The following is a 14,166-nucleotide window of genomic DNA, read 5'->3' on the forward strand; positions in this document are numbered from 1 at the left end:
TCTTTCAAAAACAACAAAGAAACAGCAAAATACAACTGAAACCTGAACGTGACAAAAAGACGAATCTTTTTCTGACAGGATATGAGACTCACAGGACTCCATGTAAAGAGAACAGGGGGTGCTGGCATCGCTGCGCTGAGGAGAGAAGGGACTGTAGTCCTTCATGCTGGAGTCTTCGCCTGCTGATTCTGAAGAACAAAAACACAAGTTTTTACAAACTATAAAAATACCTTATTCACTGCATTTTGAGCTGCATTCTACATCCTTAATGGAAACGTGTATGAAAAAGTGATGGAAGACAATGAAATGCTTAACTTCTTTGTGATATTTGTTTATATAAATCATGGCTATTACCTGCATGGAGAAACAGGTACAATAATTTAAAATAAGCATTGAACATCAATTTTCCTGAAGAAATACATTTCTAGCCTTTCCATTGACATGATATTCACATCACATGTCTGTAATAAAGAAGTTAGTTCCTATAAAAAAAATTAATTAAAAAAAAGACACCAGTCTGCAGGTGGGAACATCATAGTGTGAGCTGCCCTTCAAAAAAGGACAGCTCAGTCCTTTCTTGATAACAAGTGTGGTTTTCCAGGATAGATAGGAATCCCAAGCACACGGTCTAGGAAGCTCTTAATAGACGGAACGATTCAATCATTTATCTCGACTCCAACTGAAAATCTATGGAAAGAACTAGAGACAGTCTGTGTGGGAGAACGGGCCAGAATCACTCCTCAGCAAAGCATGTGACTCAGTTTCCCCACAGAGGCCTGGAAGTTGCTCTTAACCAAGCAAGTTTTGTTTCACTACATATTTACCAGAAGTCTGTGTGTTAAAACCTGTTATTCCACCCACAACTTAATGTGGGGGGTGAATTTGCTTCGATTGTATTGTGGGTGAGGATATCTTGGGCTGATACCAACATCTGGTGGAAATTTCCAGCCACTGACGCCATTAGAAATATCTAAACTGAGAAAAATGTGTTCAATACTTCTTTTAACTGCAGTAGATACTATTAAACTTGGGCTATGGAGTAAAGTGTTTTAAACTAAATGCAATTTTGGACTTGATCATAAAAAGTCTGCTGAATTCTTGATTGTAAAAGTTCTTTGCCTCACCTTGTTGAACATAAAAAAAAAGGTACAATAAAGTGCAATACTTTCAATGAAATGATAGGACAGGAAACAGAAACCAAATAAGTGCATGAACAAAAGAAAAGTCACAATGGAGGTAACCATTTGTTTCATGAATTTGAAGCAATTTATCAAAATGTAATAAAATACAGCTCCTGAGGAACCAATCGCGAGCTGAGCACAAGACTGGAAATGAGAAGGGTAAAATTCATAAACATGCAGTAAAAAAAAGTAAGGGAGGGTGAAATGGGGTCAAATGATGGGAGTACAGGTAAACTGCACTGCCAACCTGCTACTGGATCCTCTATTATTATGGTGATTTTTCTGTGGCCTCCTCCTTCGCATAAAGAGTGAGAAGAGAGAGTAGAGAGATAAAGGAGAAAGACAGTTTAACTGAAGCTGAAAGGGAAAACAAATCTGAGCAAAACAGAGGAAGTTAGGTCAACTTTAAAGCGCTTTCTGGCAGGAAGTTACAAAGTCAGGGTTCCTACATATTTTACATGTTGCACGGAAAAACAGAAAGACAGACCAGCACAGCGGGGATGGGGAGCAATATGGATAGACAGATAGATGGATATTATTTAGGGAGTAAAGTCTGAATATGAAAATATTTTTCCAAACTTTTTCATCCAAATCTGAAAAAGACACCAATCGAATTCCAGACTTTCCCAGATTGTGTAGGAACCCAGCAGAGGGCAGTCGGAGCGTCTCGCTCTGATAATAAATCCGGCTCGTTTTTACTGCTAGCTAACTAGCCCAGTAAAACAGCTCGACTTTACATGATGTCATCAGTAAAACCATTTCATTATTTAATATATTTGCGCATTTAGTCGTCTGGCACATTCAGTCCCCGTCACTCACCATTCCTGAGTTTTTGACTGATCCCCGTGTCTGAAAACGAGCGGGTGTGTCCTTTGGCCCCCCTGCCGGGGCCCCTCTGGCCCTCTGAGAAAGACGAGCACCTCGGCGGGGTCGAGGTCTGGGAACTCTGCTGTGTGCAAGGTTCCTTTGTCTGGTCCTGCTCGCTGCTGTGGATGGAGCTTCGGGAATCGCGACGACTGCGTTGCCCCAGGTTACCGATAGCCAGATACTCCGGTCCATCGTCGGAGTCGCAGGAGTCCCCGGCCTCGGGCTGAACGGATGAGGATGGGGACTCCGACAGGGAGATGTGAGGGACGGAGACTGATCCAGGAGACGGCGTCACACCTCGCTCACCGTCCCCGGGCCTGGACGCGACCACCCACGGAGTTTCCACGCTGCTGGCTGGAGAGGTAGTGTCTGTATCACAGCATCAACAAAAAAATATTACCACAGAAAAATTGCAGAGAAAAAGAAAAACATGTTTATTTTGATTTATTATATTGTGCAAAAAAGTGAACTCTGCTACGGTTGTTACTGATGCCAAATTTCAGCCAGGGGAAGCACAGCTGTACAACAGCACATGAAAAGAAAAGGGAGTGAAGAAAATTACATTAAAATAAGAAATAAACGTATTAAGTACTGGATAATAAAAAAAAAAAAATTAAAGTTAAAACAAAAAACGATACCAAACTGAATGTAAACTTTGCCTTTCATGGGCAAGTTGCAGTGAATCTCTTGTATCCCAATTTAAACAGGACAATAAACATCATTAGTTTTTGCACAGCTCAGGTTTTTAGGCAACTTGTTCCGATGTTGAGCTGCCTCACCTCATCTCGCTCCATAGCTGCAGGACACCGAGTGAAGGACACTGATGATCTGAGCGCTGTACACAGTTCACGCCTGAGAATCAACTCCAAAACGTATGTAGGTCTGAGATAATTCACTGCCTTAAAAGTTTATGTTTTAAAATCTCTCATTTCGCAAACAGTAAGACTTCACTTCCCTGGTGTTTGTTGGGATTCTGGCTGCAGCATTTTGTACTAGCAGCATCTGCCTGATTACTTAGGAATACAAGACTAATCTAAATTTCTAAAATTTGGACTACTCAAAATTTTAGCTTTTCTATCTTGATGTATAAAAGAAACCTAGCCTGATAGTAACTTGATGAAGAGTACAAAAAATGTCATTTCCTGCTTGAGAAAACATCGAAACAGTTTTTGTTATAAAGTGGCTGCGTCTCAAATACTGATCTCATCCGCAAACAATTAGCCTTCTGTATGTTTAGTTCAGTCAGTCAATTCACAAACAAACTGCTGTGAATTCACAGCAACATAGCCAATATGTTTACTAACACTTGCTGAAAATCTGGGTGAAAAGACGACCATCTACCATTAGTCTAGCTAGCATAACATCATTGACGATTCAAAAAAAGTGAAGGAGAAATAAGGATGGATCAATAACCTTTGTTCTTTTGTCAGTCATTGGGAAAGATAATTAACTCACCCTGCAGAAACCAGCAATAGATTTTTTCACCCGTTTAATATTTAACCCAACGACTACAAAGAAAAAACATAAATGAAAAGGACAACCTGCTAATAAATCCTTTTAGCACATCTTGAAAACATGATGTAGATATATTCAGAGACACATAAAACCTACACTTGGTACTGATGCTTTCTTCACTTGTGTTGTTGCCTTTAGGGGATCTAGCTGCTGTAGTGTTTGCTGGCCTGTGGTTGGCTGCGACCGCTTCTCGCAGAGAGCAGTTTGAGGTGGTTAGTCTGCGGTTCAGAGAGTCTCCTCCAGGAGCCGTGTCGGCGTTCCTCCAGGCCCCCCCGGCCCCTGGCAGCACACACAGGCTCTGGCTCTTCAGCAGACTCAGGCACGGAGAGCCTTTCAGCGGGGAAAGCTGGAGGAAGGACATCAACACTTGAGGTGATTCCTTTTCATACTCCCTACAACTTACACTCAACCATACTTGACTAATGGATGATGGTGAACTAATTTCTTCTAAACAGAGGCAGTTTGAAGCACATGTTGAAAGCTTGAGTAACCCACCCCAACCGTGTCTACTTGGGCCAGCAGTTTGGGATTATTCTGCTCCACAGCCTCCAGACACTGAAACATGGCCGTCACATGAGGCTCGCTCAGCAGGAAGGCATCGTCTGACAGGCACGGACACGAGGAAGAAACAAACAAAAAACCAAAACAAAAAAAAAAAAAAAACATGTAAACAGGAACCACTGGAGAACATGGAATGAGTAAACAGTGTTTGATTTTCACTCCCAACCAGTGCGCTCACCGTTGTAATATTTCCGTGTGTTTCCCAGATGCCTGAGCAGAGGTTTGAGCTGAGCTGACAGCTTATGAACCTGCAAGCTGTGCAGCAACCAGCGCTCGGCCTTGTGGCTCTCACCGACGCTGTGCACCCCGCTGCTCAGAACCGGCTCCAGGTGACTGAACTGAAAAATGAAAACACAAAATAAATATATTTATATCCAAAGCAAACATATTATTTGTTATTTTGAAGCTCTACAAAACACGAGAAATCAACCAGAACACTTTGCTAGGTGCACAGTTGCACTTAACTTGAACTAACAAGAACAGAAAGCAAGAGATCACATGACTGTTATGTCACAGTTAAGCCCTGCTGATCAGCAACAGCAGCAAAAAATTAGGATAATTACATTTCAGCTGCTAATAGTCCATCTGTTGCTTAAAAATCCCACAAAAGCAAAGAGCTGTGGGGATTCATTTCATTCTTCACATGACATAACAATGAAACGCTCCTACCAAGTTACATAAGAAGATTTAGGATGCCTGACATTTTTTTATGATTAATGATTTTTGCCCCTCCAAATGTACTTTTTTTTTTTCTAAAGCGGATTTTCATCCTTTTTCTTACGCAAATTAATTCACACTACAGAGAACACATTGGCATGAATTCAATTTATTATCCTTTTATCCTTAGTAAACTAGACGCTACAGTAGCCCTCATCCATTTGATGAATCCCTATGCATCATGTATTATGAAATAAATCATTGTTTTCCTGTCTTAAGTTACCAAATGAGGAAGTATATCGTCGCAGCAAATAGTCCTAATTTGCAGTAAAGATATGTTCAAAACCTAGAGAACTACTTTGATGTTTAAACAAATATAGAAAAATTAAATTATCCTTGTAGCTTAACTTTCTCAAGACACTTCCAAACTTACCAAGCAAGAAACCGACACAAAGTTTCTAGGTCTAGTAAGTGTGCACATGAGAAATGCAGAACTGAAAGAAATCACCCTCTCTTTTTCTAAGTTTACATTTACAAGTAAATTTCCCCAAACATTTGAATCTGATGCTTTGATTTCACTTTTGTTCCCCTCTCTGAGAAGCCCATACCTGTTCAACGTGCATGGCGAGGTGGGGGCTGATGTAGCGAACACACCAAACAAAAGGCCAGTAGTCTCGCTGCTTGTAGTAGATCTGCAACAGTAAACCAGTTTTTAAAACATTAAGAAATATCAGTTTTTATAAACAACAAAAAGCAGTTATAAAGAATAAAGTGTGGGATGTTGCCTAATAACAACAATGGTTGAGTCTAAGGTAAAATGGTCAGTATCATTATTTATTATTATTATTATCTCCTTTAAAGCATAGTGAGGTTCTCTGGTGAATTACTAAGAGAAATCTTTTGCAAAATGGCTTTAAAAAAAAAAAAAAAAAACTTTTCCATGTTATGTTTTCAATCACTTGTCAACGTTTCAGTTGGCTAGCCAAGTTGATGGTTAGGGTCAAAGTTGATCAAAAGCTGCAACTGGGGCGCAAGTGTGAGAATGCCCACCGATGAAAGATGAAGTTCATCTTCAAGAAAAAAAAGAAAAAAAAAACTGAAACAAAGCTGCATCCCCTGACCTGCTCGTTCTTCAGTCTGTGACCGAGGATGTTGTTCATGTCCTTGTGCAGCCTCTGCAGGCCGCCGTACCGCGACCAGACGTTGGGGTTGTTGGTGGACACGAGGCCCTCCACCGTGGTCTTCAGGCTGGACAGCAGCTTCCATTGCTCCCTCCTGGAAGCACAAAAGGGGGACCGGGATGGGGAGAAAACAAAACAAAACAAAAAAAGACGCAGGGTGAGGAGGTTAAGGAGGGAAGTAAAGAAGTGCTGGTGACAGCAATGTGGTTCAACAGATCAAAACACATTCCACGAAAAAAAGGATGCCTCAGCAACTTAATGAAAGTTACAGTCCAGTGAATAGCTGTCCTGTCCAACTCGATGCTTCCCAGAGAAAATGTTATACCTACAACCACTTCTACCTATAACATAAGAGGTCTAGGAATTCATATCTCATTTCACATTAGCCTAGATTATAGATAAACTTCAACATTGTTTATTTGACTTTCTAAATGACATTATTGTATTGTTCATATCGAAATCTCTGTTGCTCTATCAGAATGAGATACTCCATAAATTACAGCTCAGAGTCATGCTGCTTTCAATCCAGTACTTTCTTTTTACCCTCTAAAGATACGTGGCTGCAAGGAGAACAAATCTGTAGATAGTGTCTGGAGGGGACGGTCTGTTATGATAACTTTGTGCTTTTGTTAGGTAATGAAAAAGACAGAAAGATATGTCACACAATGTAAATCTAAAATAGAATGATAGATGGTAAATTTAGACACATTCTATCAGACTAGAACTGATAACTCTGATAGAGCAGAGGGTCACATTTATGAGAACAAATCTTGTTGGTGTGAAATAGCTTGTTGTGGTCAGCCACTAATCAAATTACATCATGTAACTGGCTTAAAGTTAGATAAAATTCCTCACATACTGCAGAGCCAGCTGAAATTAGGCAGCAACAGAGGACAGAGTGTGTCTAAAGGCTTGTACAGGAGCAGAGAAATCTGTTTTTTTGCTGGAGGTGGAAAGAAGAGGAACAAAAACTAAGGAAAAAAAATCACTCCTGGAAAGTCCTTCTCCAGCAGTAAATGAAACTCACAATAAAAAATAAATAAAATAGCCCAGATGATGTGTCGAGAACAAGCTTTAGGAACTCCAAAACCATTCTCCGAATCTGCAGATATACTCAAATGATTCTGCAGTCATCAGGTCTTTCAGAAATGGATGAGAAGTTGAGTAGAGAGAGCAGGTGGATCAGTTTGTGTCATGGAAACAATCATCTTATCTTGAATTTGAACAAAATAGAGAAGAAGATTGTACATTTCAGAAGAAACAGGGTCAGGTCAAACACCATTTCCATCATGGGAGAATAAATGGAGGTGGTGGGGAAGTAGAAATACCTGGGGGTTCAACTGGAGAAAAGCGAGAACACAACAGTGTAGCAATTTACAAGAAAAGACAGAGCAGACTGTACTTTTAAAAGAAGTTTAGGTCCTTCAGTGCTTCCAGCAGGCTGCTGCAGCTCTGCAAGTCTATTGTGAAGAGTAAAATCTCCTCTGCCATCATATGCTGGGGCAGCAACATCAGAACCAGAGACTTAAAAAAGCTCAACAATCTGATAATGAGGGATGGTTCTGTTCTGGGGACAACTGTAGAACCTTACAACAGAGTCTTCAATCAGAGATTTCTTTAGTTGTGCTGTAATACAGACAGCTACAGAAGTTCCTTCCTGTCTAAAGCCATTTACAACAACTCTTTAAAGAAAATTGTACAAGTTAAAACCTTTAATTTGCCTCCGGAGTTAATAAAGTACTTTTTGATTGAACTGAGCTATGTTTTTGCAGCTCTGGAAGAGAACAAATGCTACTGTTCTCGTGTAGGTTATAAATACCTCAAGTGTTAACCAAGTGTGTTAAAAATCCAACTCAAAGAGGCGGTTGACATTTTCAATAGGTTACAACGGATTGTGTATGAAAGCATACATGTAGAAATTTGTCAAACATTGATAAAGATTTTACAGTTAAAACGGAGAGAGAAAACCCAATCTGCTTAAGAATACAACTTAATTGTTTTTTATTGTTTTTTATATATATGTATTACCATTCACTGGAATCATATTTGTCAAACTTTGAAAAAAATGTGAATAGTAACATAACTGTCCGAATTCGTATGTCTAAAGGCAACAATATCACGGAGAACCTGCAAAACCTTATTTGACAGTTAGCATTAGCTGCTAGCACAACTTGACCAGGATTAGCATTTATCTATGAGCGCTTAGTTAATAATTAGCAATAATAAAGCTAATGGATAACTGGAAGTCATTTCAAATAGATAACGTAACGTAACAAAACTGGCAAAGTAATCAGTGTCTGATAACAGCTTCACTTTTAATGACTGGATACAAATGTCCACTAAGCCTTAGCATCACAGCTAAAACTCACGCTAAAGGCGCTTCTGTAATAACAAAAACAAAACATATTTATTGCCACCTTTATCTAAACAGTCAACAAAAAAGAATGTCGATGCGTGTTTTAGTTTTGTTGTGCTGTTAATCTGGCGAAACCCAAACGCAAACCCAACCCCCGGCTATCCGGAGGTAATGCGCCCAGCCCAAGCTGTCACTTGCCTGCGCTCCTCCGCCTCTCCCTCCGCCGTAACCTCCATCATGTCTTCCAGGCGGAGCCGGCTGCCCACCAAAGCTGCCAGCTTCCCGCTAACTCCTGTGATATTATGCTCAAAAAAGTTTTAGCGCTACTGCAAAGGTTTCTGGAGGGAGTCACCTAAACTCCGAGTCTCCCGCCGCCATGTCTGTGGTACCTACAATACCCAAGCCAGCAATCAAAACACAATAGGCCGCATATCAGCTCTCATAGGCGGATGCTGCATCAGCGAGTGGGCGGTGCAAACGGCCGCCGCCCTGCCTACTTTTGCACTGAAGAAGCAAAATTTGTAAAATTAGATAGTGGCGGTTTTGTTTCGTCTAGTCTTTTTGGGTGGATGTAAATCAATATCTTTCAACTGATTTCAGTAAGTTTTCAGTTTATCCATTGAGAGGATTTGAGCAATCAGTTACCGGTTAACTTTCTAGACCTTTCTATGCAACTTCCAAACGAACCTTTGGCAGCTACTGCCCCCTGGTGTTTAAAAATAGCAACATCAAAATAACACTTATGACGGGATATAACCTAGAAATTAGTATGCAATTTATGCTTCTTATCAAACTATTTAATTTATCATGGTTGAAAAAGATGACTTAAAGAAAAATCCATGATGCAACACAGCTGTTTTGTGCTATTTATAAATTTTGTTTTAGTTTGTCTTTTCAGTGTCAAATTGTGGAAACGAAAAATGTTGCAACATTTCTTTACACTAGATCCATCAAGTGAACTCATAGATTTTTTTCTGAGAAAATAGAAAAGTCAATATGTTTCCTTTTTGTTTGTATTTTAATTAACCTCAGAAAGGTTACTACTATATTACGTCCACGTGGCGGCGCCATTGTGCTGAACAGAACCAAACTGTTTGGCTTAAGAAACAATTTATTTCTATCATTAGATGGCAGTGGTGTGTCAGGACCAAACGGTTTATATTTATTATACCGCTACCATAAAAAGAAGACGTCATTCTCTTGGGTTTTTAGGTCATTGGCACATATTAAAAACCACCTGTTCTTTACCAGGCTCTACAATTATTTTAACCTAACCTCAAAAACCACACAACAGGGCTCCACGTTCTCATTATTTTTAACTATATCAAAATAGAAAAGCTCCTGTAGGATCTGAAGGGAAAGTTAAATTAAAATACTAAAAGCAGTTTGCAGATTTGAATCATACAGGTGTGTTAGCACAATGTCAAAAACAAGAAATGATCAACAATGACCTTACAGTACATCTTGTGATAAGAATAAAATGGCAGCAATTGCACAACTGCAGAGTAATAATGATTTCTGTGAGAAGACCTTGGCCAAAGTTTGAACTCAAACCAGGTCATGAAAGCAGTTAAGCTATATTGTAAAGAAGAGCTGCGCTAAAATCCTCCATAACAAAGTGAGACACTGGTAAAGAATAACAGAGGTTTATAACTTCCCATCATTTCCATGGTTTTATAAGCTATTGGATCATATGTTGCTTTTCTGTTGTTTTTTTTCTAGTAAATTATTGCAGAACGTGTTTTTACACACTTGAGGTCAGAATTAATATAAGAAGATAAAGAATAAGGACACAGTTGAAAGAGAGGATGTAATTTCTTTTACAGGATGTTTATTAGGCGAGACTGCATATGACCGAATGAGTGACTGTGCTTGCATAAAACACACATGAACTCATGTATTTTCGACATAGAACAATGTCAGCAGCACAAATGACGAATTCCTGGATTGACTAAGACTTCCATTGTCTTTTACGATATTACATGAAACCAGAGACTCCTTACTGCTTTACAATCACTCTTTGCAATCTCTCAGGAACTGTGTTAAACTTATTATGTAACAAAACGTTTTATCTGGGCTGAAAACTAATGCCATAAATCTTTTATATATTTTGCTCCAGATCAATTGATATTACACAAAAGACAGATTTGCATTGTCTGCCAGCGGTGTTTAATGTGTCACATATGAAAAATGAGCTTCAGGAGCCAGAACATGTCCAGACAAAGAGAGAATAAAGCTGTAGGGCAGCGAAACATTCATTCATTCATTCTTGGTATTAAATATGCTGAAGCACTTTGCTCATGGTGACGCTAAAAACACCCTCCCCTAACCTTCCACAACGCTAATGGGGCCTGAGTGACTCATAATTGTGAAGTGCCGCTGCATGAACACACTTGATCTGTGGAAAGTATGTGAAAAGGAAGGCCTGCCACAGTGACGCAAAGCCTGGCTGATCCAGTTTATGACAGAGTGATGTTTAGAGCCTGATAGCGCTGCTCTTGGAGTTTGCTCTTTCAGAGTTGGGATTGTGGTGGAAGGTTGACACAACCGGGTCTACTTAACCCCAAATGAGGCAAAGCACGCTGTTTAATCAAGTTACAGAACGGCTCCGTTCTCAGCGCATTCTGCAGTTCAGTTCTCCTTCTTCCCGTTCCTCCAAGCAGAATGCTGCCTCAGGATTTGATGGCAAACAAGTGCTTGTTTGAAGTGGAGCTCTGGATTTCACTTTTATGCCAAGACGGGATCTGTGATTTAGGAGTGTGTCAGAAAAACCGAACTGGATTTAATTCAATTAAATGTCATCTGCAGAATAAAATGTTCTGGTTTCCTGAGGCTCTCTTCCACCATGTTATATAACAAAAACTAAATTAATCAGTCAAACCCAGATAATGTGAACAAAGGAAAGAACTCAGTGAAAATAAAAGCCTACTGTGTGATTACAAAGCAAAATAGCAATAAACTCATTAAAATAAGCAAAACATCATCCATAGAAACTAGAAGGCCATCCATAGGTCAGTAGAAAAACTGGCGCAAAAAATAGCCTCGAGGCTCATTCCTCCTTTGATTAGATCAAAATGCAAGACAATCAGATTAAATGTAACTTTGTAAAAGAGAGAGGGGAGCGGGGAGGGGAACTGCACATGACATGACAGCACCTGTAAACACAGGAGCCTGGATTCCAGGGAAGCTGATCTTCTCAATATTCAAGACCAAATAGATTCATGATCGTGCATCTCAGTGCTTCAGACAAACAAATTCTGCTCTAAATTTACACCTATGGTTGGCATTCAGAGTGGGACTTTAAGTCATTTTTATTGTATAGTTTCAGATTTTTACCTAATATTTCAGGATATTGCCACTTCTGCACTGTCTACAACTAAAATTAAGCAATATATATTTGAATGAAAGTCGATTTTTATTCGTGTGGCACATTTTCAGCAACAAGGCAATTCAAAGCGCTTTATATGAATAGTGGGAAATAAAACAACAAACCAGCAAAACGAATCTTTACATTGTAGTGGTAATGTAAAAGGAAATGAGGACAGGATTAAAAATACAAACTACACTTTATGATGTTCCGGTTGCAATTAATCAACTGTACACAAATGGCTTTTAGCATCGATTTAAAGGAACTCAGATTTTTAAGCAGTTTTGTAGTTTTCTGTACGTTTGTTCCAGATTAATGGAGCATAAAAACTGAATGCTGCTCCTCCATGCTTGGTTCTGGTTCTGGGGATGAAAAATAGATTAGAACCAGAAGACCTGAGTGGTCTGGAAGGTTGATACAACAACAGCTTTTTAATCTATTTTGGTGCTAAGCCGTTCAATGACTTATAAACTAAAATAAGTATTTTAATATCTGTTTTCTGAGCTCCAGGGATCCATTGTAAGGACTTTAGAACTGGATTATAAGAAACTGTACTTTTTTTTTGCAAACTTATTGTTTTGGGAAAATGTTCTCATCCTCCTGACAGTAATGACAGGTTTTGCTCATAACAGAAAACTGCGTAATAAGTGCTAACGGGGGTGAATGACTAAGGTCATCTTTAGTGTTGGATCTGCTTGCACCCAAACATAAACATGCAGATAATTGGATGCAGAATAGTCTGAACACCAGCACTAACATGCTCTTATGTCTCCTGTATACAGGTGGACATATTTCTATTCAAAGCCAAGTTGCAAAAAACATATAGTCAGAATCATAGGATAATTATAATTATTTATAGGATAATTCAAAATTATCCTATAAAAATATCTTACAGTTATTGTGCCTTTTTAAGTAATTTTACAGTTCAAATTTGAAAAGGAGGTGCATTTTTAATTGAAATTAGATCTGGACTTTGACTGGGACATTGTGACACATGAATATGACTCGATCTGAACCAGTCCGTTCTAGCTCTGGGTGGATGTGTAGACTTCTTTTGCAACCTCTTTATTGCAGTATTGTCCCACATGCACCTTATCAATCAACTATGACCAGCTTTTCTCTCCCTGTTGATTAAAAAAAAAAAAATCAACCCTACAACCTGCTGCTGCCACCATCATGTTAACTTTACTCCACATACAGGCATACAAGAAACAGGTTTAATTTTAGTTACAGTTCATTTGATTTAATTTTAGTTTGCTTGCTGCAAATTACAAACAGGACTTCATATGACCAGATTTTGCAGCGCACGACGAGTTGTCAACAGATTCCCTCACCTGAGCAGTGGATCTCTGCAGCTCTTCTAATGTTACCAGAATCCGCCAGGCTGCTTCTCTGATTAATGGCATCATTGCCGAGTCTGTCAGTATAAGCGGTCAGACATGTCCTAGTGTGTTAGCATATTGTTTCCGCTCTGAAATGATGGATTGATCAGAGCTCTGCAAAATATTCAAAGCTTGGGTTGTTGCTTTCTTAGCTAACCCTGATTTGAACCTCTCACTCTCTATGACCAGTCTGTTGTGTTCATTGGTATTCATTTTGCTATTTGTTCCCTAATGTTCTCCACCAAAACTGTGGACTGTAGGCAACTGATTTCGCCAGGATATCAGAGAAAAGAAAATACTGCCATCTTACCACGTCTCTCTTGAAATATGGATTGTAGACTTCAGGAGCTTTATCAGGTTAATTGTTTAACCAAGCTTTATCTGATTATAAAGCTTGAATCTCAACTTTTCAGATTCTCATTTGTAAAATGTTGCAACTCATTAATCATTGTCTGTGATAGTTACTCACTATGTCTTGATCTAACACATAAAGTCCTAATAAAATATGTTAAATCCAGGTGTTAACATTAGCTGCCATCCAGCCAGCATTCATTAAAACAGAGAAAATGAGAAATCTGATTTGTATTTACACTCTGATTCATGTGCGAGTCGACACGTAGCTGACAAGTGGCTGAGGATGGCGTCATCTAGGTTTTTACACGTACCTCTGCATGCTCTGGTGTCATCTTCCTTCTCCCTCTGTAACAACAGGGGAAAAAAAACAAAAGAATATTGCTCATCTCTAAGGAAAACAGGTAGCTACTTCCTTCAGGGCTAAACAAGTAAATTCCTCCTAACCAACAATCAGATCAGATTCCCAGGAACGTTATCAAAATTCAGCTCTGAGGAATTTAGAGGAGGCTTCACCTCCTCTGTGGGTATAATTATTTTTAATGTTCAGTAGGGATCATAAAAAATATATTCTCAGTTCTATTTATTGTTGCGACAAAATTGTGATGTAATTTTTGGGAGTTTATGGTTGAATAGTTACAGTTTTAGAGTTAGGGCGTCTAAGAAAATAACATCTACATGATACAAGCTCAAAACAAAAACAAAAACAAAAAAAATAATAAAAATAAATATATAAAAAATGTGATCT

General features: G+C 39.1%; 1 protein-coding gene across 4 annotated transcripts in view; it reads right to left on the bottom strand.

Moving 5' to 3' along the window:
• rubcn (rubicon autophagy regulator) overlaps positions 1–8,916 on the bottom strand; it is a 25,407-nt gene extending 16,491 nt beyond the window's left edge. The window contains exons 1-9 of one of the 4 annotated variants that reach the window (XM_007541799.2): positions 8,517–8,916; positions 5,903–6,056; positions 5,390–5,473; positions 4,303–4,462; positions 4,059–4,165; positions 3,660–3,909; positions 2,001–2,417; positions 1,429–1,476; positions 93–188 (exon numbers count right to left, since the gene is read on the bottom strand). In XM_007541799.2, coding sequence (XP_007541861.1) covers positions 93–188; positions 1,429–1,476; positions 2,001–2,417; positions 3,660–3,909; positions 4,059–4,165; positions 4,303–4,462; positions 5,390–5,473; positions 5,903–6,056; positions 8,517–8,557 — 1,357 coding nt within the window. In that variant the 5' untranslated portion in view covers positions 8,558–8,916. The remainder of the gene's footprint in view (positions 1–92; positions 189–1,428; positions 1,477–2,000; positions 2,418–3,659; positions 3,910–4,058; positions 4,166–4,302; positions 4,463–5,389; positions 5,474–5,902; positions 6,057–8,516) is intronic. The other 3 variants (XM_007541817.2, XM_007541810.2, XM_007541825.2) reach the window with 3 other exon arrangements.
• Between the last annotated feature and the right edge of the window lie 5,250 nt (positions 8,917–14,166).

This window comes from Poecilia formosa, unplaced genomic scaffold, assembly GCF_000485575.1.
Source record: "Poecilia formosa unplaced genomic scaffold, Poecilia_formosa-5.1.2 Scaffold10, whole genome shotgun sequence".
NCBI classification, from domain to species: domain Eukaryota; kingdom Metazoa; phylum Chordata; class Actinopteri; order Cyprinodontiformes; family Poeciliidae; genus Poecilia; species Poecilia formosa.